General features: G+C 31.8%; 1 protein-coding gene across 5 annotated transcripts in view; it reads right to left on the reverse strand.

Annotated features, from left to right (window-relative positions):
* The window catches only part of EPHA3 (EPH receptor A3), a 321,817-nt gene that overhangs the window by 48,189 nt on the left and 245,740 nt on the right, over positions 1 to 27,888 (reverse strand). For 2 of the 5 annotated variants that reach the window (XM_036219074.1, XM_036219076.1), the window contains 6 exons: positions 27,024 to 27,186; positions 20,408 to 20,510; positions 19,636 to 19,703; positions 17,162 to 17,170; positions 14,465 to 14,590; positions 7,538 to 7,723 (listed from right to left, as the gene is read on the reverse strand). In XM_036219074.1, coding sequence (XP_036074967.1) covers positions 7,538 to 7,723; positions 14,465 to 14,590; positions 17,162 to 17,170; positions 19,636 to 19,703; positions 20,408 to 20,510; positions 27,024 to 27,186 — 655 coding nt within the window. The remainder of the gene's footprint in view (positions 1 to 7,537; positions 7,724 to 14,464; positions 14,591 to 17,161; positions 17,171 to 19,635; positions 19,704 to 20,407; positions 20,511 to 27,023; positions 27,187 to 27,888) is intronic. The other 3 variants (XM_036219075.1, XM_016145836.2, XM_016145837.2) reach the window with 3 other exon arrangements.

Raw genomic sequence — 27,888 nt, forward strand, 5'->3', positions numbered from 1 at the left:
ATTTAGTTATATATTTTGGGTAACACATTATATATATCTAGTCAATCTGGTACTGTCTGAAAATTCACTTTAGCCAAAACCTTAAAACTCCTGGACTTGCTTCTACAAAATTCTAATTAAGCTTTGACTTGACAGTATTAAGGAGGAAAGGGAAGCTTCAACTTATCCTGAACTGGTAAATTTTATGCCTAAATACTGATCCCAGAGACTTGATCTGAAAAGAAATGAATGGGTGAATGAATAAATTAATATAATTCTGAATATGCACGTTCTCCATAAATCACAATCAATTTCTATGTTCCTTCCCTAAATACAATTCTAGGAAGAATAATATCTTAACAAAATTCAGTGCATCTCTTGAATGTAGTCACAGATATTTTGTCTCATATAGCAACTCTCAGTTATAGTGACCGGTTACCGTGTTTGTATACAGTACTACCTAGAGCTTTGCTTATCACTCTTTCCTTCTGGCTCCCAGCCTTATGACCATTTCGTTTCTTGTTAGCATGTCTAGCAGAATGTTTAGCAAAGGAAATAAAAGTAGCTGAAAAATCAAACCAATTAAGCCAAAGCCCATGACCATTCAGAAATCAGATCAGGCTGCATTTAGCTCTATAATTTAGGTATTTATAAACACATCAGTTAAAATGGGCAAGTCTGAAAATGTGCTTTATATTAAGTTCAAAGATTTAGCAAACCTAAATATACAGACAAAGAGTAAACAGAATAAAAAATATTCTACCTTGGAAAGCAGTATCTTCACTCAGTTTCCCTTGTGATTTTGATTATGATAAATAGGGTTAAAGGAAAAGAGACTGCAATGGCAGTGAGAACTAGTTCTAACATGCATTCATGTAATTGGAAATCATTTATAAAATGCCAGCTCATCTGCCTATTATGCAATGGATTTCTATCTGAGTTTGCATGTTTTTTCCATATGTATTTTGATTTTGAAGTGACATTATTATTATCAAGAGCCCATACTATTTACTGCCGCAGAATCCTAAAATACATCTGAGTGTACATACTAAACTCAATGAAGTTATCTCTAAATGACCAACTGAAATGAAATTTCATCAAAAATGAGCAAAACAAAATTTGCAATGGAATTTTGCATTGGTTCTTAAATGAATTTGTGAGTATAGATAAAATCATATTTTTCATGACTAAAGGGTTTAGGAAAACATATTAGTTTGTTACAATCTACTCATTTCCCCAACTATTCTAGGGGCACAGAGATATTACTAATCATTGAACCACTGTTTGATGACAGAAGAAATGTGATTCAAAATATGTAAGATCCAGGTTCAGCACTGTTTCACCACAACTTTCTTAATCACATTTTCTATAAAAAGAAGAGTAAGATAATGTGATAAATATATAGTCATACATAAAAAATTTTATTACAATTATCAAACAAGTGTTACTTTAGATTAAAATATTTTCATGCAAACATAAAAATATTTATCAATTATTAAATAATACAAGTTATTGAAATTTAATTCCTTTCCAAAGGAAATAATATTAACACCTATTAACATTAATTGTATTTTACATACTCCATGTCTTATTTTGAAGGGTTTTAATCACATTCTAATGCATAAATGTGATTTATAAAATCAAAATATTTGATGTTGGCAGCCCACATTCATTATTAGTATCCTATAACCAAAATCAGGGTGGAAACAAAAAAGCATATGCAGGAGAAAGAAAACTGAAGAAAGCTGACAAAATACGCCTATTTTCAGGAAAGAAGACTTGAATTACCTTTGATTAGAAAGTAAAAGTTTTGCTTATAAACTTTAATATTCTATACCAAACTGACTGATAGAAATATTATAATGCTCTGAAGTAAGAATATATTTCTGCAGCTTTCCATTTAAATCATATGAAAATTCAGGACAATCTTTTCCAAATTTCATTTTAATCAATATTATTCATATTAAGAATGACCCCTGTGCTATTCGCTGCTCTATAAATTAATGAGTTAATGAGGGCAGGAGTTTTCTTTATTTTGTCTGTGGTTTTGAATCCAGCACTTAGCAGAGAGCCATTTACAATTGATCATATCATATCTATTACTCCGAGCTATTTAAAGATAATTTGTCCTTTCAAAATTAGGCTAAGAAACACTTTCTCCAAGTCTTTCTTAACAAACCATACTCAACTTTAACATAGTAAATGCTTTTCACTCAGCAGACTTAAAAATTTTTAATTTATTTTTTAATTTGAAATAAAATTTAATATCTTTAAAGACAGGAACAATATTTCTACTCTCCCTTATTCCATCCAGAGAAGATTTATATAATAAGCACAAATTATAGAAATCTGAATATGATCATTTTGATTCTACAACTTAGTTCTTTTGCTTTTCAAGCTTTCTACCTTGTACGTATTTTCTTGTCGAATTGCAAAAATTAATATGTTAGGTATAACAGTGAATTATAGCCGTCTTTTTGTTTCTAATTTAAAAGAAATGCTTTTAATGTTTCATTATTGAATATGATGTTTGTAGGTTTGTTTTGTTTTTGAGGTCTCACATAGATTTATCAGGCATACATATTTTCTACGTATGATTACTAAGAAAAAAATTTAAATTTAAATGTTTATTTTTTACATTTATTGAGATTAACTTTTTTTCCCTGTCTGTTAATGTTGCAAATTTCTTGAATGTTAAATGTTAAACCTACTTTGCTTTCTTGGAATAAAATAAACTTGGGCATGATATAGTATCTTTTTTAATACATTGCTAGCCATGGTTTCATAATTATTCAAGTGTTATTGAATTTTTATCATGTGTTACACTGATCCATCATTTTCCTTTCTGATAATATTGTTTGAGCTGTTATTAAGATATCACTAGTCTCATGAATTTGCAGTGTTTATTTTTCTCCTTTTCTACAACAGTTTGTGTAAGACCAGAATTATTCAGACAGGTAATAAATAAGTGTATAATAATGTTTCTCCTTCCTTTAGGAGAGTTATTGTATATTTAAACTAGCAATTTTTAAAATGCAGTATTTGGGCACATGCAAGTCACGCTCTAACAAATTTCGTAAGTTGAATTTAATCTTTTAAAACTATCAAAGACTCATCCTATCTAAATGATTGGGAAAAATATACAACACATTCTTTTGTAATTCAAATGTGACCAATTCATCTAAGAGACATAGTGAATAATGTTGAAGAAATAAGGAAAGTTCTTTAGGCATGTAAAGATAACATTCTATGTCTTATTTTTTTCTCCAATATATTGAGTAGAGATTTTCTTATTTTTCTTGATGTGGGCACTTACATAGAGATATTCTCATCTCATTTATCAAATTACAGTTGTGAATGCATGATAACTTATGCCATCAGTTTCCAAAATAGATTATTCTAAGTTTCTGTAAATTATTAATAAAATAAGTATTACTATATATTGTCTATTGAGAATATGACTTAGAGTACAGTACCCTTGAGACAAGTGCAGAAGAAAACTTTCAGAGAGAAGCAAACAGAAAATAGCAAGAATTTGGCATTATCATTAAAGAATGACATCTTATTCTAGCAATATTTCCTTATCATACGTGGAGGAGATAGAAAGGTGAAAACAAATGACTAAGTTTTTGTGTAAAATGGATGCTCACATCAATATAGAAATGATTTAATTATGAAAAATCATCTTTATGTTCTACTTATTACATTCCTCAATAAAACTAGTTTACAGTTAGGTTATATTATTATTACTATTTTTTAATTTTCAGTAAATAATCCCTTCTTTAAAAACAAACAAAAAAAACACATCAATTTCATTGAATATAATTCCTTCTATTTCAGTAGGGGAAAGTGGCCAATGGAGGTCTTCTTAGAGTCTGAACATCTTTTGACTAATGGTGTGATGGCAGAAATACCAACATTTGCTTTAAAAAAAGTTCCATCTTTTTGAACTTAAAGTAAAATTGATAACACATGTTAGTGCCAAGTTCTGAGCGAAGACTGTGTCCCCAGCTTTCTGCTATTTTGAAGATCAGAGACTCTTTCACCTTCTCTTGTTTAAGACCATCAAGCTCAAAACGTACCATTAAAATTGTTTATGGCTCAATTCAAATAAATGAAAGTATAATGATTGAATAAAGGGTTTTCTCTGAGTTGAAAATGATACATTATAATAGACTGAGAACTTCAAAGCACATCATTAATAGCAATAATAAAAAGGATTATCTTGGAGCAAGGAAAGGAATCGTTTTCAAGGATATTCTTCTATACTCCTAAGATTAATGTAAACTCTCAAACTCACCAGAAGTGATAATTTAGATATTCATAGCTCTATTCTACTTAACAATTTATTTCTCTGTAAACTTATTTGATTTTTAAAGTATCTGGATATAGTAAAGTAGAACTGTTAATTTCATGTTACAAGTGACGAAAGCGAGTCTCTGTGAGTGGTTTGATTTGCCAGAGATCTCACAATCAGTAGTGTTGAGTCAGAACTTAAACTCTGACTCCTTGTTTCTTAATCCAGACACAGATAAGCTTGCTTTTCTTCTTTAAATACAATTTTGTTCATTAAATTATAAGCTCTGCATCACTCTAGGGGGGGGTGTGTGTGTGTGTGTGTGTGTGTGTGTGTGTGTGTGTTTGAACTTTGCAGATAGATTATTTTAGTCGTTATTTGGTCTCAGGAAACAAAGGAAAATAATAGGAGTAGATTGAATAATTTCTTCTAGTGACAAAATTATTTTCTTTATAAGTTAACTGCAATATATTGACCTTATTCTAGGGCATTTCTATTTTCTTTCAAATGTTACAGGGTGCCAGACTAAGAACTTTTAAATATGCCACTAAAGGAGCTCAAAATCTAATTCCAAGTCTGCTGCTCTATTATGTCTGCACTATATGAGATGACTGGGATTTATATAGTCAGATTTGGCAGCTTCTTACATGCTTATTTGACCAGGGAGGTATATCAAATTTAGAACTTTCACCCTAAGAATAAGACAGTTGTAATCCATATTGGAATGTTATAGAATCAGACTCAAATAAGACATTTAATGTATAGTATCAAACATTTTAAAAGTCATTTTTTTCCCTTAATGCATTTCTCCCCCCTGCATTTTGGCCATGAGGATTGTTTTATGGATTTCTTTGCCAAGTGACTGTAATTCATATTTGACTATTTCATTTTTATATCTAAAAAACCTGTCACAATAATTATAGTTTAATGTTGCTTATCATTCAGTAAATGAATTTATAGAAAACAGCTAGCAAACTATAACCAATTGCTTTCAATAATTCATAATACCAGAACCAAAAAAAATCAACTCACATTTGATAATATATGAGAAAATTAATAAGCTTAAATTTATTTATTTATTTAAAAAATTTAAACTTAATGTTTACTTTTATAGTTACTTTTATCTTATTTTCTGCCCTTGCTAAATGTAACCATTTCCTTCATCACTCCCTGAGTGCTGCAAGCAGTTACCAATTGTACTTAGTTGAAATGTGTATTCAATTAAATGAACCAACACTAAAGAAAGATGTATTGGTAGAAGACACTATCTTTTTATACATTCATTCTTTTATTTATTCATTTATTTAACAAATCAATCAATTTTTTATTCCTTAATATTTTTAACTTAAGTACCTATTATGATCCAGCTTCTGTTTGAGTACTTGTTATCAAATAACATGGATTTTCTCTCTATGAAATTTATATTTTCTTTTAGATATTAAAAGTTATTAAATTATTACAGGAAGTTTTAAAGCTTGAGGGTTGCTCTGCTATAATCAACTTATTAAGGAAGATAAAGAATTCAAGATATAAAAAATAAGTAAAATACAATGACAAAAAGTAGAAACTCATTATTGTCTAGAATTAGTGATAAAGTTGAAACCATCAGACCAAGTCCCCAGTGCCATGACTAGCACTCTCTAGTTAGACAAGCTATTTGCTCTTTATTTTGTTTTCTCAAATGTGAAATGGAATTATATCTAATTCATAGGGTAGTGGTAAGAATAAAATAATGTTCGTAGTACAATGTCGAGCACATAATAGTCAACTCAAAAAGGGAAGCTTGTGAAAATTGAAAGTTAAAAAAAGTAGTTACAAAAATACAAATAAGTTTTCTCTCCCAGTGGGGCTCAAGATATGAAGGACAAGCATCCTTGGTAAGGATGCTACGGTGGAGAATAAATGGCTAATTGACTATTAAAACACAACCGAGATATGATTCTATTCCATGGATATTAAGCAGTATGGTCTTGCCCTAAAGGAACAAAGGATTCAAAAATTCCCGAATCTTTACCATTACTAATAGTGTTTTTATAATTAATTTAAAAACAAATTTTTTAAGTTTTTGTAAGAAAATATTTCAGTGTTACTACAAGTATGGCCTAATTTTTAGGAGTACAGAGGGAAAAAAAAAATTCTTATATTACTTAATATGGGTTTCCAGTTTATGCATAAATTCTTCTATATTGTTAAGATCTTAATCCCATTTATTATGTAAGAAAACTCTAGAGGATACCAAAGTATACTTCAATTATGCCATGCTCTTGTGAAGAAGGAATTGCCTTTTTTGGTCATACTAAAATGAGAATAGGTATTAGTACCATTAGGAAAGTGCTTCATGTAATGTTAAAGAAAAATATTATTATGAAAAATATAATGTGTAATGTCCACTGGTAGCCATACAATATGTAAATTTGTACCTATGGAGTATTCCCTAAAGGATGTCAAATTCCCTGTCATATGTCATCTTTCACTCTAAGGAGTTTGCTGCCGATATAGCTTATTCTTCAATTTTTGCTTCAAAATTGTGAGGGGAAAAAAAACATCTCACAGCATTCTCAAGAGATTTTCATTGGGATTGAAGCCAAAAATCATATAGTTGCCTCACCGGATCCCTTTTGAGTCTGGCTGGAGAAATCATCATGGAAATAAGTTCAGATCTCTATCACAGGCTGTGAGCCAGAGCTTTCCCAAACCAGTCAAGAATCCATATGGGACTGTAGATCAAAATTATTTGAAATCCTTAGAGAACTGAGAAAATGTCTTGAGTCTAATATGATTCCAATCATTTCAGTTCAGAAGTATTCCCCAAATTCCCATAATTTTTCTAAAGCCAGGAGGGTATGGATTGGCAACTTAAATGAAACTGGTGAACAATAAAAGAAAAGCTAGCTAGCTGGGAGATCTTGGCAAGTTCTGAATTATCCGAATTATCATTTTTCTTTGCTATACTACATAACAAAAAATATTCCAAAATTTGCTTTTAAACCATATTTTAATCAGCATGTAATAATATAGTCAAACGTTTAGCTACTAAAAACTTAAAGCTTTTTAAGATCTAGGACAGAACTATCAGTATAATACTAATAAATTTTGTCCTCTTGTCAAAGAAAGACATGTTAATCTTAAACTGTTTTTTTTATTATTATTATGAATGATAGATACTCATGAAAAAAAGACTAAAATTGTTAAATGATTGAATTTAGGTTTAAATAGACCCTGCTCAACATACATAAAAGTTGGTCTTATGATTTGACTTACTTTTAGTGACAACTCCTTCTAATCGAATGATATTGGGATGGTCAAATTGTCCCATAATGCTTGCTTCTCCCAGGAAATCTCTCCTTTGCTTTTCAGTATAGCCTACTTTCAGTGTCTTAATGGCTACTAAAATTTCTTTTTTGGATGGAAGCTTTAAGCGCCCACTGCACACCTCTCCAAATTCACCTGTTAGAATGCAGAAGAACAAAACAACAGCAAAAGGTAAGCAATTATATGATAAAAAATCAGCAGTAGAGAGCAATTATTTCCACTTAATATTTACTCCTGTGACCTGGAAGATGTACATTGTAGACCTCCAAATTATTTGGGAAGATAGTAATCTGAGATTCCCTAAGAAGCCCGAGGACATCCACAGCTTAGTAGTAAATGGACTGTTTGAGAAGCCTCATATATTTTTAAGTATCACACTATGAATAATGCAAAATGAAAGAAGAAGAAAAATATTGAAAGCTATATCTATTAGACTTTTCATTCCTTGTTTGTATAGCTACCATTTCCTCAGGTAATCATCAGACCAGCAAGAATATTATGGGTTGAGCATTAGATTAAATTTCACATGTTTCTTACTATTCCATTTTTATTAAAAAGGCCAATTTAATTATATACTCAAATCCTCTGAAAATGAGAATCAAAGCATCTGCTATCAATTCATTTTATTGGAGTATTGATATATTGCATTATTGATATATTAGTTGTAAAGTTCTCTGGGCTTCTGGAAGGAGAACAATAATATAACAGTATCAAATAAAAGCACATTTTTTACCTACTGAATCACCGTCGAAATATTTTCTTAGATTCAATGTCTTCAATAAAAAGTTCTCTTAAATGAAAAATTAATCAAAAATTTGTTGAATATAAAATGTTGCTGATTTTTAGTCTAATCCAATTAATAAAAAAATGCCTGGAACTAGTTTAAGGACTATCTTCAAATATATTGTTATTGAGAAGATTTGCTTTTTCATTAATTTTGACTTCCTGAGAGCAGAGACCCTTTACATTTATTTCTCCCAACCTATTGCTGCTATAGTGATAGTCATAAAGCAGTGCCATCCATATAATGTCCCTTGTTTATTGAAGAAATCCTAACATTGTATGGATTATTAGATTAGTTTTGTACAAGATTAAAATTTTTTCTAATATCAAGTGGAAAGTTTTTCAGAAAAGGGTTAATTGCATGATCCATTTTTAGGCTTTTTTGTGGAATGGAATAACATTCTTGGTCCAACCTCACTGAATTTTTGTAAAAGCTTCATGCCTCATAAATCAGCCACAGAGAATGTATAAAAAAGTGAGTTTCTTCTTTGTCCAAGTGGTTCAACCCACAGAAGCAGCAAGTTGTCCTACTGATTTAGCAATTGCATCACTATAAAGGACTTGCTTCTCTCCAGGAAATTGAACTCCCCATTTCTTAGTAATGCAGTCTTGCCACTATTTTCAAAACAATGATTTATGCTGTAATTTGTTAGAGTCACTTAAGGTACAAAAGCAGTTATTTAATAAATACTTATCAACCGGCAACAGTAAGACAGGCACTATGAAAAAACACAGAGATATAATGGTAAATATGTGGAGAAAGTGAAGAGAAGACCACAGTATTTCAGCTAGAGTGTTCCTTAGGGTTATAGGGAGGATTAGGCGCAAAACTTGAGAACATTCATTGATCTTTCGTAATACAGGGTTATCGGAACATTACCAGAGAGCTCCAGTTTATTTTATGTAAACATTAATTTTGGGCAAACCATATGGAGGCATCCATAAAAAATTTTCATTTTTTGAAAGTTCTGCACTACCATGAAGCAATATGGGGTGATAGGTTGTGTCTTAAATTTAGATGTCATCTGGCTAAAAGACACATGAAAAGATTCTCAATATCACTCATCATTAGGGAAATGCAAAACAAAATCGCAACGAGATACTACCTCACACCAGTCAGAATGGCTATTCTCAAAAAGTCAACAAATAACATGTGTTTGTGAGAATGTGACAAGAAGAGAACCCTTGTGTACTGTTGGTGGGACTGCAAACTGGTGCAGCTCCTATGGAAAACAGTAAAGAGATTCCTCAAAAAACTAAAAATAGATATATCATAAGACCCAACAATTCCACTTCTATGTATTTATCCAAAGAAAATAAAAACACTAATTCTAAAAGATATATTCAACTCTATGTGTACTGCAGCATTATTTACAGCCAAGATATGGAAGCAATGTAGGTGTCCATCAATAGATGAATGGATAAAGATGTGGTATACACACACCCGCACACATTCATGCATGCTCACATGCACACACACATATACACAATGGAATATTACACAGCCAAAAAGAAGAATGAAATCTTGCCATTTGCTACAATGATGGATGGATCTATACAGTATTATAGCAAGTGAAATAAGTTGGGCACAGAAAGACAATTAGCATATGACGTCAGTTATATGTGAAACCTAAAACAAAACAGACAAAACAAAACAAAACAAAAACAGACACAGAAACAGAGACTAAAATGGATGGTTACCAGAAGGGAGGGGGTGAGGGGATAGGTGAAAGGGGAAGGGAAATATAGTCTATATATTGGGATAAGTTTACATGGTGACACATGATTACTAGAATTAGTGGGGTGATCACATTGTAAGTTATAAAAATGTTGGATCACTATATTGTACGTCTAAAACTAATATAGTCAATATAAGATTATATACTAACTATACTTAAAAAATAAATTAAAAGAAGAAAATGCATTGGCAGAAAAAAAAATTAGATGTCAGAGCATGAATTCTGGAACTGAACTGTATAGGGTCTAATTCTGCCTTTGTCACTTTTTAAGTCTATAATTTTAAGTGAGTGTCTTAACCTCTCTGTCCCTTTGTTTCTTTATCTAAAACATAGGAACACGAATCATGTCTATCTTATAAGGTTTTTGTGCTGATAAAGAAATTAATGTGTGTACAGCACTTAGAAGAGTGCCAAACACATAATAAGTGCCATCTAAGTATTTGTCACTATTTTCCTCTCTTACTTCAAACCCATATTAAGAAGAATAAATTATCTATTTACCCCTCAAAAGTTAGAACAAATTGAAGAATAAACATAAAAATGCTTTATAAAATGCCAAATGCTATATTAATATAAGAAGAGATGGTTGTGACGATGATGACAAGGTTAATGTCGTATTGGACAAATATTCCTAGAGAAGAGCAGATAGATGAATAACATCTGTCAATAACATCTGTATATATAAGCTTTTATCTCCCTTGCTAGGGAGATAAAGGGGAAGGGATCGAATTTAATGTGGCCAATTAAAGTTCCTTCTTTGTTCTCAGTGGGATATATGGACGTAAGTGCGTGTATACGTATATATGTATGTATGTACATGCGTACATACATATGTACATATATGTGCATATATGTATGTATGTACAAGTGTGTATACATATATATGTACGTGTGCACATGCATATGTGCATACATATATATGTATATACATGCATGTGCACATGCATATATATGTGTGCATGCATGCATGCACATGTGTGTATACATATACATGTATGTGTGCGCATATATATGTATGTGTGTGCATACATATGCACATACATATATGTGTGTGCACACATATATATGTATATATACACCCACATACATACATATATATGTACGTACATATATATCTATACACATACATGCGTACATACATTATATGTATGTATGTATGTACATGCGTGTATACATATATATGTATGTGTATACATATATATGTATGTACACACGTGCATATATATGTATACACACAGCTCCAAAATTCAGAAAATGGTGTTTCAGTAATGCTAATTTCTAAAAATCACAACATTTAGAAATGTGTTATTTCATCAAATACTAGAAATGGTCTATTATACTAGACAAAAATGTTAAATATTAATTTTTCTTTATACTAACTAAAAAGAATTATGTTCAGACAATTAACAAAAACTTGACAAATGCAATGCCCGATCTAGTCAAGTTTTACATGATCTTATTCAATTAACTTTGTATTTATAAGAAAGAAAATTTAGATCAGAATATTTCTATATAAAAGCATACCTACAAATAGATCATTAGAAAAAGTACTGCTTGATTCTTTAATTCAACAAATACAGTATTAAAATAAAGCATGCTTTGTGAGAATTGGTATACTGTATTCTAATTTAAGGTGCACAATGCACAATTACTCAAAATAATTTTTTTATATTTATTTCATTTAAAATGGAGGAAAAAATGTATTTGTGTTTAAACAGAATGACCCTTTGCACTAGCCTCAAAGCTCATTCTCCTTCTACTGTTTTCGTAAAAGAAGCACAATAAAACTACATATGAAATAATGCTGGTATGTTAGCTAAGCACTGTATACGAATTATCACAACCTTCACGAAAATTTTAGAAAAGGCACTATTTTGATCATCAGTGGCTAGCATGGACTTTTAAGTTGAAAAGTACAAGATTCGAATGTAATGTTGCTTTCTTAATTAATAACTGTGTGATCATAGGCCATTCAAATTTTCAGCTTTTGATTCATCATCTAGTGAAATGAAGATCATATTTATCTACAAGAATAAATTTAAATATCATGTGAATGCTTAGCATAAAATGGGAGTTAAATAAATATTTTCTACTTTAGGAAATTTTGAATATTTAATCTTTGATATAAAAGTTAGATTAGAGAATAAAATTAAGAATTTATGTTTTACCTATTTCTTTGTATAAAAGTTCTGACAGAAAATTAGCCTTTTAACAATGAAAGATAATTGCTAATCAATTTAACATAAGTATTTATTTTTTATGCACAACGTTATTTTGAAAAATTAAGTGAGTAAGCATATAGATCAAAGAAGGCTAGCCATGAGTGGATTGTTATTGTAGTTGTAGAAATGAGTATATGCAGGTTCATTGTACTCTTATACAATGTTATCTATTTTTGTAGATGTTCAAAATTTTGTAGAATGAAACATTTCAAAATCTTGATTTTTTACTCTATCTTGGTAATGACAAACACTTTAGAGGCTAGTCAAGACAGACTAGAATTTAGTGCATATATGACATTGAAATCTTCTAGGAGAAGCATAACCTATTTTGAAGATACACTCATTTGCAAACAAAATAGGCACAGTCTTATTTCCCTTAATGTGACAAATGAGAATATTAGCAGCAAAACGGGGTCATATATCTAATTTTTTATAATATATTTGGAGATAGAAAGGGAAAAGATGATCTGTTCTTTAATGAGCACTAGCTAATATTGACTGATTCAGTATAAGTACTCCTTCTCTTTACCTAATTTATCCAATACTATTGTTAATGAGTGTGCTTTGTCTTACACCGCTGTGTTTTAGATATCTGGCTTTGTCAATAACATCTGTATAAACAAGCTTTTATTTTTGCAGAGGGTTCCAAATTTCAAGGTCCCAATGTGTGAGTCTGACCTTCTGGACATTGGCTGAGTGGATTTTTCCTCCTGTCATCAGATTCTCCAGTTGACTGTGCAAAGTCCTTGTTCTGCTACTGTGGCTTCCATGCTGGAGAACAGTGCACTCTTGTGGGGTAACATTAATAAAATGACAAACACCCTCTGCACCATGGAGCGGTTCACAGAGCAGAACTATACAAATGAAAGTGAGTAATCAATATATACCTGGATGTACAGTGAATGTATTTATCCTTAAGTCTTAGATTGTGGGAAAAAAGAAGTCTAGTTTTCTTTTATGAATAAATAATTTAACAAATTAATATTATGCATGCAAGCTTTAAGAGGATACAATATTAAGAGAAAGAGTTTTAGTAACTTACTCTATTTAGATAACATGAACTACTCAGATGGTCCTATTAGAATCATAAATACTGTTTAAGTTCTAAATACTGCTTTGGTGTATACAAAAAGAAACAGAGAAAATTATATGCACTTTTGTATAAAGAAGCATCAATCATAAATATAGTACTTGTAGAAATTTGATCTGATATGTTATGCATAATTCAATAAGCTAATTTCTCAGTGCTTCACTGTATTTCCCACATCAACATAATTAGTTTGTGTTTGTAAAGTGATATTAAAGAGTGAAATGACTGTGTAAAACTATTATTGTACATTATTGTTAATTTTTACTTTCGAATATTAGCTTCATTCGAATGCACACTTCTTGTACTGTGCATGTCCATATGTTTTTGTGTAAGAGTATACAATACTATTATTTTATAAATTTATATAATTTGTATCAGAAATATCCAAAAACTATTAATAATCACTCCATAGTGATTAATGAATTTATAACAGATCGAATTAATGATTGGAATGAAGAGATGTCTATATACAAACAAGCTTCGACAAATAAATTGAGACTATAAAGTTACAGGCAAGTAATAAAATGGAGCACTTCACATTACTTAAACTACTCACTCAAAATAGTTGTCATGAAATTTGTTTAAAATTTGTCATTTATGATTTTATTTTATGTTGTCCATATATTAAATTCCAAAGAGCTTTCTAAAATTACCTTTTTTCTTACAAATACAAAATTTCACTTAGTGAGCTTACCTAAAGTAAGATACACTTTTATCCTGTTACCCTTATTTAGCCAAATAGTCTTTGTGACACATGATCAGCATAGGGAAGAATGAGCTGTTGCTGCTGCTGCCTCTGAAATTCAATAAATAAAAAGCTGGCCATGGTCTGTGAGTCTGTAGGTCTGGCACCTTTGAAATCATTACATTCCATTAATATCCCATCTATTTATTACATGCCTTTGATCATGAAATCAGAAAATTGCTTTTTCATAGCAATGTACTTAGGCCTGAAAACCTGAGCAATCTCAGGTTTCTTATTTGTAGTTGTAAACTTGTAACTAACATGATAGATTGACAGTGGGGTTATTGTGGCGGTTACCTGCTCCAACGACTTTGTCAATGGATATGCTGGTGGCATCCAATTCCTTTGCAAACTCATGAACTGCTTGGGTAGGGTCTTCATATGTGTGGGGGTCAACGTAAGTCCTGAGACCTGGAAGTTTTACTGTTTAAGGGAAGGAAGAAAAGGTATTATTGTAGCTAGACTTATAAAACCTTTATTGAGCAAATTTCATGACAACATTATTGGTTAAAAATAATCCCCATTATGATAAAGGGCATCAATTTTTAGTTTATTCTAAGGTATCACAGAAATTGGCAGAGTTAGGACTAAGTGTTGACCAAGTTATAAAAAGAAGTTCCCTGTAATGAAACATAAAGTGAAACCACAACGAGCTTTCTCTGCAAAAAACATTAGAAGATGGACACTAGTTTTCTTGAGGAGGATCTTAAAGATAAAAAGGTGGCTCGGAATTGTGCAAGCCCAGTAATTATTACCATTAGCACTTGTGAGTGCATGCCATCACCCTACTGCACATTTGTAATTTCACAAATAGTAACCAAGTATCTATTACAATGCCACATCTGACAATAAATCGATGTTCATGATGTACTTTTTTATAAGGTGGGATAGTTGCTATAAATACAGATAAATTAATTAAAGGATAGAAAATGGCATGTCTTCTGACACATTTATGCTTTTACTAACATTCACAATCAAAATCCCACTCTACAATTATAGATCTACTTTAAGCTGTAAATTTAAGCATACATAACATGGATATCATATGTATATAATAATATAGCATCAATTAACTAAAATCTTATTGTGCAGCTTTTTAACAGGTTAAAGTCAATATAATTATTCTCTATAAGTTTGATAATGATGCTAATGAGCTAAATTCCAAAGATAAATTATATTATAGCTTATTATTCTGAACCTAAAAATTTTTCATATCTGTAATCAAAATAGTGAAGACAAAAGATACAGGAGAATCATTCCAGATCTGATTCAATATGAATGAGATTCCTATCATTTGAAATAACATCTCATATTAGAAACAATTTGGAATGTTCAATAAGATTTCTTGTGAAAAAAATAATTTTTCAAAAAGTGAGCCTAAGATCTATTATAGTACATGAACATGCTCTAACATTAAAGGAAAATGTAATTTAAGTCCTATAGAGTATGTACTGATATTTTTGGTTTTCCTTTTAGTTTTGGTGACACTTGTTAAAAAATATTGGTAACACTGTTGTGTCAAAGAACATGGATGTTTAAAGGTGATATATTTTGTTCATTTATCACACTAGAATATTGAATAATTTTTTATCCTAAAAATAATAAATAAAATAAGACTTTATTTATTTCCAATACTTTTTTTGTGATGAGCCAAAGATTTCTTTGAGTCAGTTTTGTACTTTGTGGGAAATAGTTGTAGAAATTGTGATGACAGCAATTGTTCTGAGAGAATTCAGTATGATGGACATTAGGCCAATGAGTCCAGGATTTCAGAGTCTGGACTACAAAATGATCAGTTTGTGGACACACGGTACAACTTCGTGAATGCCATGGTTATACCACATAATAATTTATATTCCTACAAAGCTTCCATAGAGGATTTGAGTAAACATATATAGACATAAAATAAATAGGTTATTAAAAAATGTTGGCCAAGAGAGATGGAAGGTAAAAACTCTAATTTCCTTAGCTGCTTCTTCAGATGATTTTGCGACAGCAGAATAGAAATAGGAAAGTGAAGGAGCAAATGGAGAACATTGGAGAAGAAAGGCTGACACTACTATTTCTGCCCGGTGTTGATATGGATACTGCAAAAGAATAGCTACACTGTATTTTGAGGCAGAATGTAGATATCTGAGAGGACACCAATAGCTAGGGAGTAAATAGCCACAGAAATAAGGAAACTGCAAGCCCTTTGCCCTTGCTGTAGGCAAACTATGTGTGGAATAGCTTTTGAAGGGAGAACTCTACTTTTGAAGTCTTTTCTATTTTGAATAGGTTAGCAAAAAGAATTAGCTAGACATCACAGAAGAGAAAGCTCTTTAAAACTTGCTGTTGAAGTGCCTAGGGTGAGTGCTTGTTCTCTCTCAAAATGTCATTATTAATATTTTTACGTAAGAACATTTATTCACAATTATTAATATCGTTGAGGTTTCCTGGAGACAGAAATTAGACTCAGAAATGACCATTTCTTTTGAGCTCACAGATAGGTTGCAAGCTTCTGCCACCATTATAAACATTATTCCTTCCTATGAAAACATATGGCAGAGTCTCTCTTTAGTAAAGTGGTATACTATAATTTTATTACTACACTAAAACTACTTCTACCATTATCAGTACTAAAACATTTTAGCCTTAAAACAAACAAACAGATTAAGGAAACCTATCTTACTTTCAAACTATCACATGAAGAAAAGCTTTGGCGTAAGGAAAACAATAAAAGTAGCCATAGACATACTAAAAGATCTTATGAAATAAAGCCTTGTCAGAATCTTTTTGTTTAGTCAATTTGGTTACATTTTAATGAAAATGCGCCTCAAATGGAGGCTATGACTTGTGATCAACCAGTTTTGCTTTGTCTCTGGTAATAGCAAGGTAAGGAAATGATAACATATGAAGAAAATCTAGCATTCCTTTCCAAGAAAAAAAAACCCAACGCTTTAAAAAATTAGGTAAAAAGAAAAAAAAATTAGTAAGCAATTACAAATGTCTTACCTTGACGAACTTAAGGAAATCAATTTGTGAGAAATTTGCTGACATCAGAATTTACAAAGAAGATTATAAAATGAGTTACCAGCAACAATGTCTCAAATATTTGAAATAAGCACTGGCTTTAAAAAGCCATGCAATTGTGCTTTAGAGTTACCTTTCAGTACCTGCCAGCCATAGAGAGAGGTGTGTTACTAAATAATATGAAAATAAAATAATGATTTCCAAATAAAATCAGTCAAATTCATTATGATCAATTAAAATCAAGTAAATAGCTTTTCTGTTTACACGACATTTAGGGAAACAATACAAACAGAAACACACACACATCCCCAAGTAAAACGGCCTGTTCACTGTGGGGGATTTGACTCCTGAATTTTAACTGCTGACCCCAGAGATTCCAGAAGTCAGGTGATTCAGGATGCAAGGCACATAAGCCCCTCACACCAATAATTAAAGGCAACATACAGAGTAACTGGGCTGTGTCAAGAAAACCAGGTAATAAACACATGCACACGTGTTAAGCTGCACTACTTTACAGCTCATTCTGTGCAAACACAATAATTTACATTTCCATTTTACCAGCATGAGTTGCCCTAAGGATAGCAAAAAAGTAAAAAGGCACAGCTAGAGAGGGCGATGGGACAAGATCTTAAGAGGTGAAACACATTTCTTTCCTTTTGAAGCGATATTATGGGATTTGTAACAAGGCTGGAGGGAATAGCTCATAGCTAGAGGTTTTAAAGTAATACCAAATAAATGGTCTAAAATAAACCAGCTGTAGCATTAAGGCACAAAAAGTTTATGACACGCATATAAGTTACTTTATGCCCTTTCAGCTAGGATAAAATACATTTCTTTTTTGTTTGTCTATCATAAGAATATTGTGCATTTGAAGAGAATTAGTTTCAACAAACTTTACCATAAAAACCTAGAGCTAAAAAGAGATCAGAGTACCAGTGAAACCTGCATAAAATTGGCACACAGAAATTTATCAATGCTTCAAATTCTTGAGAACGACAGTTTCCATATAAGGAACCAAATCATTATGGTCTTGCTCTAAAGATAATATTTATGTTGATTGGCCAACTCAAATTATGAGCAACTTAGTCCAAAAGAATGCAACTGGTCTCACTAATTTATACATGGCAATCTTTAGTGTTTTGTGGGACCATGAAAAACAGCTAGACAAATATGCTATAATTTCTTCAAGTACTCTTTTAAGGCTTTTGAGGTGGTCACCTAACTAATTTGAAATGATGAAATGTTGATATTAGGAAGATAGTAAGTACTTTGGCTTTTTTTGGTGAATTAGTCTATAATGACAACAGTGAGATGGACAGATGGAAGAAAACAAACAATGCTCTCTGTAAACCCTGGGGCTGTGTCCATCCCACATCAGTTTACATTTTGGAAAATATTTTTTTTTCAAGCTACTGTATGCCTCCTGCATATTAGCAACAGGTTATCAAGTTTTTACTTGAGTAAAAACAACTCAAGTAAAAACAACTAAAAATTCTTTAGATGCAAAGCCAATGACAAATACGAAGTATCATTTTGAGCTGAAAATAATTTTAAAAAGCGATAATGAATGTCAAAGAAAGTAATGCTTAGAAGACTATAGTGGTTATATTGAGATTACTTAAGGACACTTAAGCTTGAGTACTGTCTCCATACTAGTTTCCATGAGAACATGCTATTCACTTTAAGGCTGATTAGTAATTACCACATTAAACTGAGCCATAATCTGAAAAAGCAAAGAGGCTGAGATGATTCATTTCACCAGAAAAAAGAAAAAAAAAAGTCTTTTTATTAGATATAAACACTTTGTTTCCTAAAAAGGATATCTATTTTAGAATTTTTTTTTGAGAAATAGATTAAATTGCTTGTTATTAAAATATAGGGGGAAAGTATTGGCTTTCCTTCCTACTGGGTATCATGTAACTTCAAAATACACAGTTGATTCTAAAGACGCTCTCCTGGTTGGGTGACCGAATGGAGTCAGGCATTTTACATAAACAGATGTTGTTTATATTTATTTGGCAGTTAGGAAAGGGAAAAGGTTCCTATTTAGATTTTAGCAAAGAACTAGTAATAAGGAAATTGAAGATACGCTTTGCCTTTCAACTATGTAGAGCTGAGTGTGGTACTTATTTCCCATCATGTGCATGACTTAAATATAAACCACAGGTTACCCTTCACTTTAGCTTGAGTATGCTGAAATGTGGCCATGTGAAAATTATTTAATGTGGAGCCGTGAATTTCCTTCTCTGTTTAAATAAATTTTAATTTGCTAGTTTTTAAAATTTCTTTTTGTTTATTTATTTATCTATCTATCTATTTATTTATTTATTTTTAACTTTTTTATAGGACTACTTTTGGATTGGATTCTCTTTGTCAGGGGAAGTTATCCTATTATAAATCAACCACTGCTAAAACTAGTGTTAAAACCAAAACACCAATACAGCTTAAACACTTACAATGTCCATTCCCAAAATGAAGTCTTTTTTCATCTGCACCATGTTTTGACTTGTTATAGCCACAGAACCTAGAGGTAAATTAAGGGAAGAGAACAGAGAAAAAATATATACTTAAAACAATTATCTATGCTCAGAATGTGCAAAGCACACACACAAAAATAGAGCATTTTCCTCAAACAATTAAATGCTTTAGTGAAAGTTTAATGACTTCATATTTTCTAAATTTTCTGTAGAAAGCCTCTTTCTCTGAGGACCCTGGAAAGCTGCCTAATGAGGAGATACATAGAGTTGCTTCCCCACTGTGCACACTCCTTCAGTTGAGTTTTTATAATGGCCTTAGAAAGTGTTTATAGTATTTTTTAACAACTGCTGTTAGAATGAATGAAGGGTACAGTCTCCATTGTTAGTGATTAGTGCTGTGCAGTGCTACCAGTGTATTGGGTGAGAAAGAGCCCAGGAGATCTGAGGTGTATTTAAAGAGTGAAGGGATAATTGGAAAAAAAAAGTAAAAACCAGGAGTGAAGTTAAAACAGGGAAGAAGTGTGTATTAGAGGGGAAGCGGGGATTTAATGTAAAAAAAAGAAAATCAAAGCTAAAGATGAAATGAAAGGAAGGGGAAAAAGAGACCTAGAATATAAATGGAGACATTCTTAATTGTTAAAATACATTACTGGCCACACTTTCATATTTTAGCAGCAGTGGGCGGGGGTGGGGGAGGAGTAGCAAGCGAAGCAATTATGAAAGTAAGTCATAAAACAGACTGTGGACTCACCTCCCGATCAAAACGTAGGTGACGACTGTGAGGAGAATGATTGCTACTGCCGCTGAAATGGCAATCATTACCACTTGGCTATTTTCACCAGAGATAGAGAAAGCTGTGAGATTGAAGAGATAAAAAATTTAAAAAGACCAGGTATTCACACATCATAACTAACATTTACATGAAAAATCTGACAAATTAAGTTACATTTATAAACTTTTACCTGAAATATGGTTTACTGCCTGATAAAATATAAAAAAATAATTCTTTACTGAGTTAAAAAAGCACTTCCTATAATTTTGAATGAAATTCCTAATTAATAAGATTAAATATTCTGTTTCAATGGCAACAATCAAAGACTACTTGAGTGTTTACTACATACTGGACTAGTTTCCTCTGTCCTCACTGGCAAGAAGCTCAATAGATAAAGTAGAAGTTAGCAGAGGAACATGGAAAACAGGTTAGATTTCCGATAATGAAATTGTAAAAGCTTTCTAATTAAGCTGGCTTAGTCTCCAATATCTACATTTATTTAAAAGGTGGTATAACATCTTTCCTATGAGCCTCAACATATACTGCAAATGAGTTGTTCCTTTCCCAGTATTTCTTACCTTTGTAAATGGCTCAACATCTACAAAGTATTGACAAGATGGCCCAATAGCCAAATCTGGCCTGCCCTCAGTTTCTGTATAGCTCAGGAGCTTAGAATGGTTTTACATTTTTAATAGTTCTAAAAAGTCAAAACAAGAGTATTTTGTGACATGAAAATTATAGAAAATTAAAATTTTTGATGTTCATAAACAAAATTGTATTAGAACACATTTAGTTGTGCATTGTCTATGGCTGCTTTAAGGCTGTAACAAATAGCCAAGTAGAGTATGTGAACCAGGGACTGCATGTACACAAAGGTTAAAATATTTATTATCTTGTCTATAATATTTATAGGAAAAGTTTACTGACCCTTGACATAGACAGATAACTTCTCTAACTTTAATGTTCATAGAAACCCACTTGGGTATCTTTTGGAAAGCAGTTTCTGATTCAGCGGGTCTGGTGTAGAGGATGAGATTGTGTGTTCTGAGCTTGCAGTGATGCTGATGCAGTCGATTCTAGACTCCAACATTTTGGTAGTGAGGATGTAGACCATAAATATGAAGTCACCTTGTACTCTTCCTCTCTTGATCAGTCTACATCTGATTAATCACTAAGCCCTTTAGAATATCTTAGTTTATATCTTCATTTCTCTTCTGGAGTACAATTAGAAATTCCTAATTATTCTCGATTTACATGCCTTTCCTTTTAACTGGTCACCAGAGTCCTCTTTGTAAACCATAAATTTGATCATGTTATTCTCATTCATAGATTTTTGCAGAGTTCTCCATTACTTTCAGAATAACATGTTCTATAGCAGAACATATAAAGCTCCTTAAGGTCTGTCTCCTATCTAAATCTTCAGCTTCATCTGCTTACAACCTCTATAAATACCCTAATCTCTAGACTTTCTAAAACAAATGCAGTTGCTGGAACAACCCTTTCATTTGCTCTTACTTTAACATGTAATTCTTTCATGGTAAATGTTGATGGAACAGGTGAATGAGTGATGTACCAAAAGTAGAGTTTAGAAGAGTGAATTTGGTTATTTGAATACCATTAGCTCTCCAGAAGCCAATGTCACATCTTCAATATGATAAAAATCTATATTTGAAAGATTTTCTCTAAAATAAAGCAGTTTTAGGACTAGTTAAAGGATGCAAATATAGTAACATGGCAGAAAGTCTGTTAGACATTTTCTCAGCATCTGAAAAAAAAGCTCAGATATGCACGATGGCATGCACACTCATAATATAAACTGTTGCGGTACTTTATTCTTTACTCCCAGCAAACTATTGTTTATACCACTGTGGCAGTCATGGGAGTGCCTGCTCAGATCTCTGCTGCCAAGCCTGCAGTAGGCAGACAGCCTCCAGCTGCTGCTCCTTCAGGATCCACTGTGGCCTCGTGCACAAGCCACACTCTCCTCAGTGATTAAACAAGGCAAGGGGACTGGAGCCGCCCCATGTCTGCCCAATGCAGGACTCTCCTAGGGCCAGTCTTCACTCTGGAGCTCCCAACCAGATTGGCAAGACCTGCAGAACTACACTGGTGTCTGAAGCTTGTCCTCCTCAACCCCGTTTTTTCTCTCCATCTCTTCGTGTGTGGCTGACCTTTATCTCAGTCTGAGGTGCTGCCTTCCCACTTCTGCTCATCTCCTCCTTATCTTTTATCTGTATGCCCCCTATAAAGGTCTCGTGATTCTATCTTAATATCTGTTTCCTAGAAGAACTGAACTTATCCATTGGCTATAGATCTGTGAATAGGTTGTAAAAACAACCCAACTTAGTGATTCAATGACCTTCTATAAACATAGAATAATAACTCATAAAGAGCAGCAAATTCTGAATTCTTTGATAAATTTTAGCCAGTTTATAAAATAAAGATCAATGAAATTGGGAGGGAGAACATAATAGAAGAAAGGGTCTCTATTTCTTTTTCCATTAAAGACATGGTTAAACTAGGACTTTGCTATAATTTCCTCTAACTCAAAATGTCTAGAAATTCTAGAGGCTATGTAAAGCACATATCCAAATTGGATCATTCTTGTTACTGAAATGAGCAAATATTTGAATGAATTATATTGATTAACTGTGTGTTATAGAGTTGTTTACTAATTAGTTAAAAATCGATATCAATCATATGTAGTAGAAAATCAATCTAAATGTTTTCCCACAGACGAACTGCTCCCCTGTTTCAAGTCACTTCTCATTTAAACACATCTTTCAGTTTTCTCTTCCTAAAATAGGCTGGTTAGGAATTCATTTTCCTGAACCAAAATGCCTGGATTTGTACTTATTTGCTGTATGACATAGTGTGATCTTGTGAAGATTAAATGAATTAATAAAGTAAAACATTCAGGAAAATGCTAGGCACATAGTATGCATTTAATAAATGTTATATATGTTTATTATTTCATTTCCCCAGTGAAAAACTGGCAAAAGTACTTATATTCTACAAAATTATATATGAATGCCTAATTTTGTTATACAAATTTCTCTATATAATGATTCCATTCTACCTTTGTCAGGCTACCTTAATGTCTCCTACTAGGGTCCAAGAGATTAAGGTTGCTGCACACTCACTCCTTAAAACAATGAAAAAGAAGTAAGAGGCATTCAGGAGTGCTAATTGAATTGTCCCTGGGACTCACCTTCTTGGGCAGTAATATCCAAGAGAATCCTTCAATTCCGAGCCTCAGCTTTATCTCACATATTTTTAGTCTTGTAATTGCTTGGATATTCAAATTATGTACTATTATTTAAACACACACACACACACACACACACACACACACACACACACACACACACAGAGACCACTACCTAATATACCAGAGAATATTACAAGCACTTTACAAGTAATAAATCAATCAACATAAAACTCTGCTGAAGATATAGTTTCCGCCCACTTAGGGTTTCCAGGACTGTCTGCTTTTCCAAACATGTCATATTGTTGGTATTTCTGGCTTTGGTGGATGTTGCTTTTACTCTAGGAAAACCCTTTGACTTCTATATATTCTGTGATTTCTGTGAATTTTAGTTAAACAGCTTTTTTCTTAACATATAAAATAGTAGCACTGGGTCAGTAGCAGCCCAAAATCTGGAGACTGTAGGCTCACTGACCCCACTTATTAGCCATGCAACCTCAGAAAAAATAAACTTTGTGTCATAAACCATGTATAAAATGAAATAATAGTATTCGAATAGCTTGCAGAACAGGATCAAATGAAATGTGTATAAAAATGCTATATTATACTGCCATATAAATATATGGGTTCTAGAATCAGACCCATCTCCTACCAGTTGTGTGATTTGGGAAAGCTTACTTGACTTCTCTATGCCTTAGATTCCTCATTTACGTAATAGATGTAAAACACTGATATATAAAAAGCAAGACATTTCAAAGCACTTAGGAAAATATATGCTTCAGGGTGCCTCCACATCTTTACTATAAACCAAGATCAGAAAGTATTTTCCGAACTCCAGCTCAAAGTACAGTGTACTCGACTAAGAAATGTTTACATGTGTTATAAGTGAGAACTTTTCATAAAATAAAAATATATATATATATATAACTGTTAAAGAAATCTAAACACGTCTTTTTCATCGAGTAAATATCGATATATAACAAAAACGAGTCTTAAATCCTTAGAATTTTTTTGAATATGTATTTTCTATTCGCATTTGGGAATCTGCCCACGCAGAGTGCCGATTTAAATTATATGTGGATTTTTGACTGCACGGGTGGTCTGCACCCCTAACCGCCAACCTGTTCAAGGGTCAACTGTATATCATTTTGATTTTTGTCTTTTTCCCCTTAAGACAATATGCACCTTTTCCCCTTCATCTATATTTAAAGTTTAGAAGAATTCTATGGTAAAGCAATAAGAGTAAATTGATTTAAAAAAGAATCAAACCGTGCGACTTAACTTTTTTAATAAATGGAGAGGGGGATGTCCTCTCTTGTGCTCTCTCAATCAAAGGATGTATTGAAAATATAAAACACATTTGGCAAAAATCTCAAGAATCTGAAGTTTTTAAATAGAATATTTAAGACTCAGATACTGAAGCCTCATTAGAAATTTATGTATAACTACCACAGTAATATCTGTGGTAAATCTGGAATCACATTAGAATTTTGGAATTTTTTGTTACAAATTTGCTTATCAGATAGTTAGTGCTAATTAAGAATGTGCAGGATTAGATCGATGTTCTAAAATATGCATCCATATAAGTTTGGCTAATGATGATCTGAACTTCTTGCCCTTAATAGGCCTAATTTATACCACAGGATATCATAAACATTTGATTTTTCTATATCTGTGATTTGAAATCATTCATGGTAAATCAAATATAGCTTTTGTTTGTTAATTCTAAAAACCATTTAAAAGTTTGAAAAAAAGACAATCTACAATCATTTCAAAATAAGAAACTTTCTTTGAACCACTTAATTTATAGAAAGATTTAGAATTATTAATGTTAAATTGCAATTATATTTTGTTATCTAAAATTTTAAATTTGTTTTAACCATTTTTCACATGACTACCATGGTATTTATAGCATTTCATTTCTCATGTTCTCAAAGAGTGTTTTTTTCATGCTCATTCCATGACAGGAGGATTAGGAGAGGGCTGGAGTATAGATTTGTGTACTGAAGATGGCAGCTCTCTTCCAAGCAGAATTGTCAGGTTTAAGCTGTGAGCTGATGACTTCTAAGAACATTAGAGTCTCAATAGCTTGCAGAATGTACAGCTTGTTATTGTAAGCAGCATATCTACTTGTCTGACAAAAAGTGGGCCAAAAAATATATACTCTGTCAGAGTAACTTAAGCCATTTTTATAATTTTTTGTTCATCCCGAATGTGTCTATTAGGTCATAAAAATATTGCCATACCAATAACAATATATATTTATATCATGAACAAAATATTTAAGAAAGAGGAAAAATAGGTGCCAGGGAAAAATGACATATTACAAGAGTCAAAAGAAATTATTGAATTTTCTTTCAGTGGAGGGTTGGGCTATGTTACATCTTCTCTGGATAATCTGTTTCTCAAAGGTATTAGTTTTTGATTATTTCTAAGTTATTTTAAAAATTTAGTTAACCTGAAGAAAACTTATAGTGATGTATATGATTTTTCCATTGCAATTACCATGACTCTTGTTCAGTAGAGATATAATTGATATGTGCTGTGGAAGACTTGACTCCAGTCATTACATTTATTTTTTATAATTTATTATAGGATATTAACTGATTTTTGATCTATTAGCAAATGTATTTAAATATTCCTGATTATACATGCACATGTTTGTACATGTGTGTGTGTGTGTGTGTGTGTATGTTTAAATTTCCCTTTGCATCAATTTTAATCTCTTACTAGTCTCATTAATTAATAAGCTAAATAAAATCTTTAATTTGTGTTCATTTTATATTAGGGCCATAGTCATGATTTTGCAGAAGAATGTTATTGGGAAAATACTTAGACCAATTTTATACCAATTTTATCCAAATTTAGGGTCAAACAGATGAAGCTATTCAAATTATTTGTGAATTTTAATGAGGCGATAAATTAGGATTTAGAAAAATCTTTAATCTCTAAGTGACATAAAGTTGACTATGTTGAGAATTAAAAGAAAATTAGGATCCTAATGAATTAGCAAATTTCTTTTTTGTAATTCACTGAATCATTCAATGGACCTGGAATATCTTTATTAGCAAGTACTGGAAATGTGTTACCATGCTAAATAATGTTCCCGAAAGCAATTTAGGACTAATAGAAAATCAAAAGCATTCCAGGCATTAGAATATATTTGATTTGTTAAATAAAAAAAATAAAATAACAACACAAATGCACATCTATACAAACACAAATGCCCAGACGCAATGCTATGCAAACTGTTAAACGTCTCAAGCAATATACTTTCAGTGTATTACACTTAGTTAAAGCTTAGAGAGAGTAAGAATGAATTATCAAACACTTTTTACAAGAGCTCCCCTTCCTCCCCCACACACACTACATTAAAATAATACGTACAGTCTGGACTAGTTTCAAATTCAAACTTGCGACTGTTGGTCCCGTATCCAGCTGCAGTTCGGGCTCGGATTTGGAATACATAAGTAGTGTCAGGCTTGAGGCTACTGATGGTAACATTTGTGCCTCTTGCCCTCAGAATGGTGTAACTTGTCTCTTGTTCCTGCTTTGAGACAAGAAAAATCATGTTAACATCAAATCTTTATGATGTATCAAGTGGTATTAAAAGTGAACCACTCAAAACAATTTTAAATTTTAACGCGGAGCATATGACAGATAAGAGGCATAATAATCATTTCATTCTTTAAAGTATTTTTTAAGATAAAAATATTTACAGAGTTTCCTAATTTGGATATGTTAATTTATGCCCTGCGCATAAAGCAGAAAAAGTTAGTTTTCATTCCTTCCAATTAGTGAATACCTGAGCAAAAATCTGTTCTCTTCAAAGCCAAGGCTGAAAGCTTCAACCTAATTAAAGAATTAATTTACAAAGAGGAATAAACCTCTTTAAATTAAACCTAATGATTGCCCTACTCATTCTCAGTTAGAAAATATTTTATCAATTGTAAAATATTTAACTTAAAAAGATGAAGATTCTATATGTGGCTATACATTATTAACTTTCTCACCATCAACTATATTTGCGTTATATTTAAGTCACAGTGGTTTAGTAGAGACAAAAATCTCCAGATCAAAGTCTAAAAATATTTCTCTAAAAGGACCTCCTCTGAGAGATTCACATTGCACACTGAGATTCACTTTACAGGTTAGTATTAAAGATTTTTTGTGTTGAGCCTTTTCCACAAAAATTAGATTAACATAGAATTGTGTTTTTCCTCTAATGTACATTAATATATTCTGAGCACTC

This window comes from Rousettus aegyptiacus, unplaced genomic scaffold (assembly GCF_014176215.1).
Source record: "Rousettus aegyptiacus isolate mRouAeg1 unplaced genomic scaffold, mRouAeg1.p scaffold_m13_p_4, whole genome shotgun sequence".
In the NCBI taxonomy this organism is placed as follows: domain Eukaryota; kingdom Metazoa; phylum Chordata; class Mammalia; order Chiroptera; family Pteropodidae; genus Rousettus; species Rousettus aegyptiacus.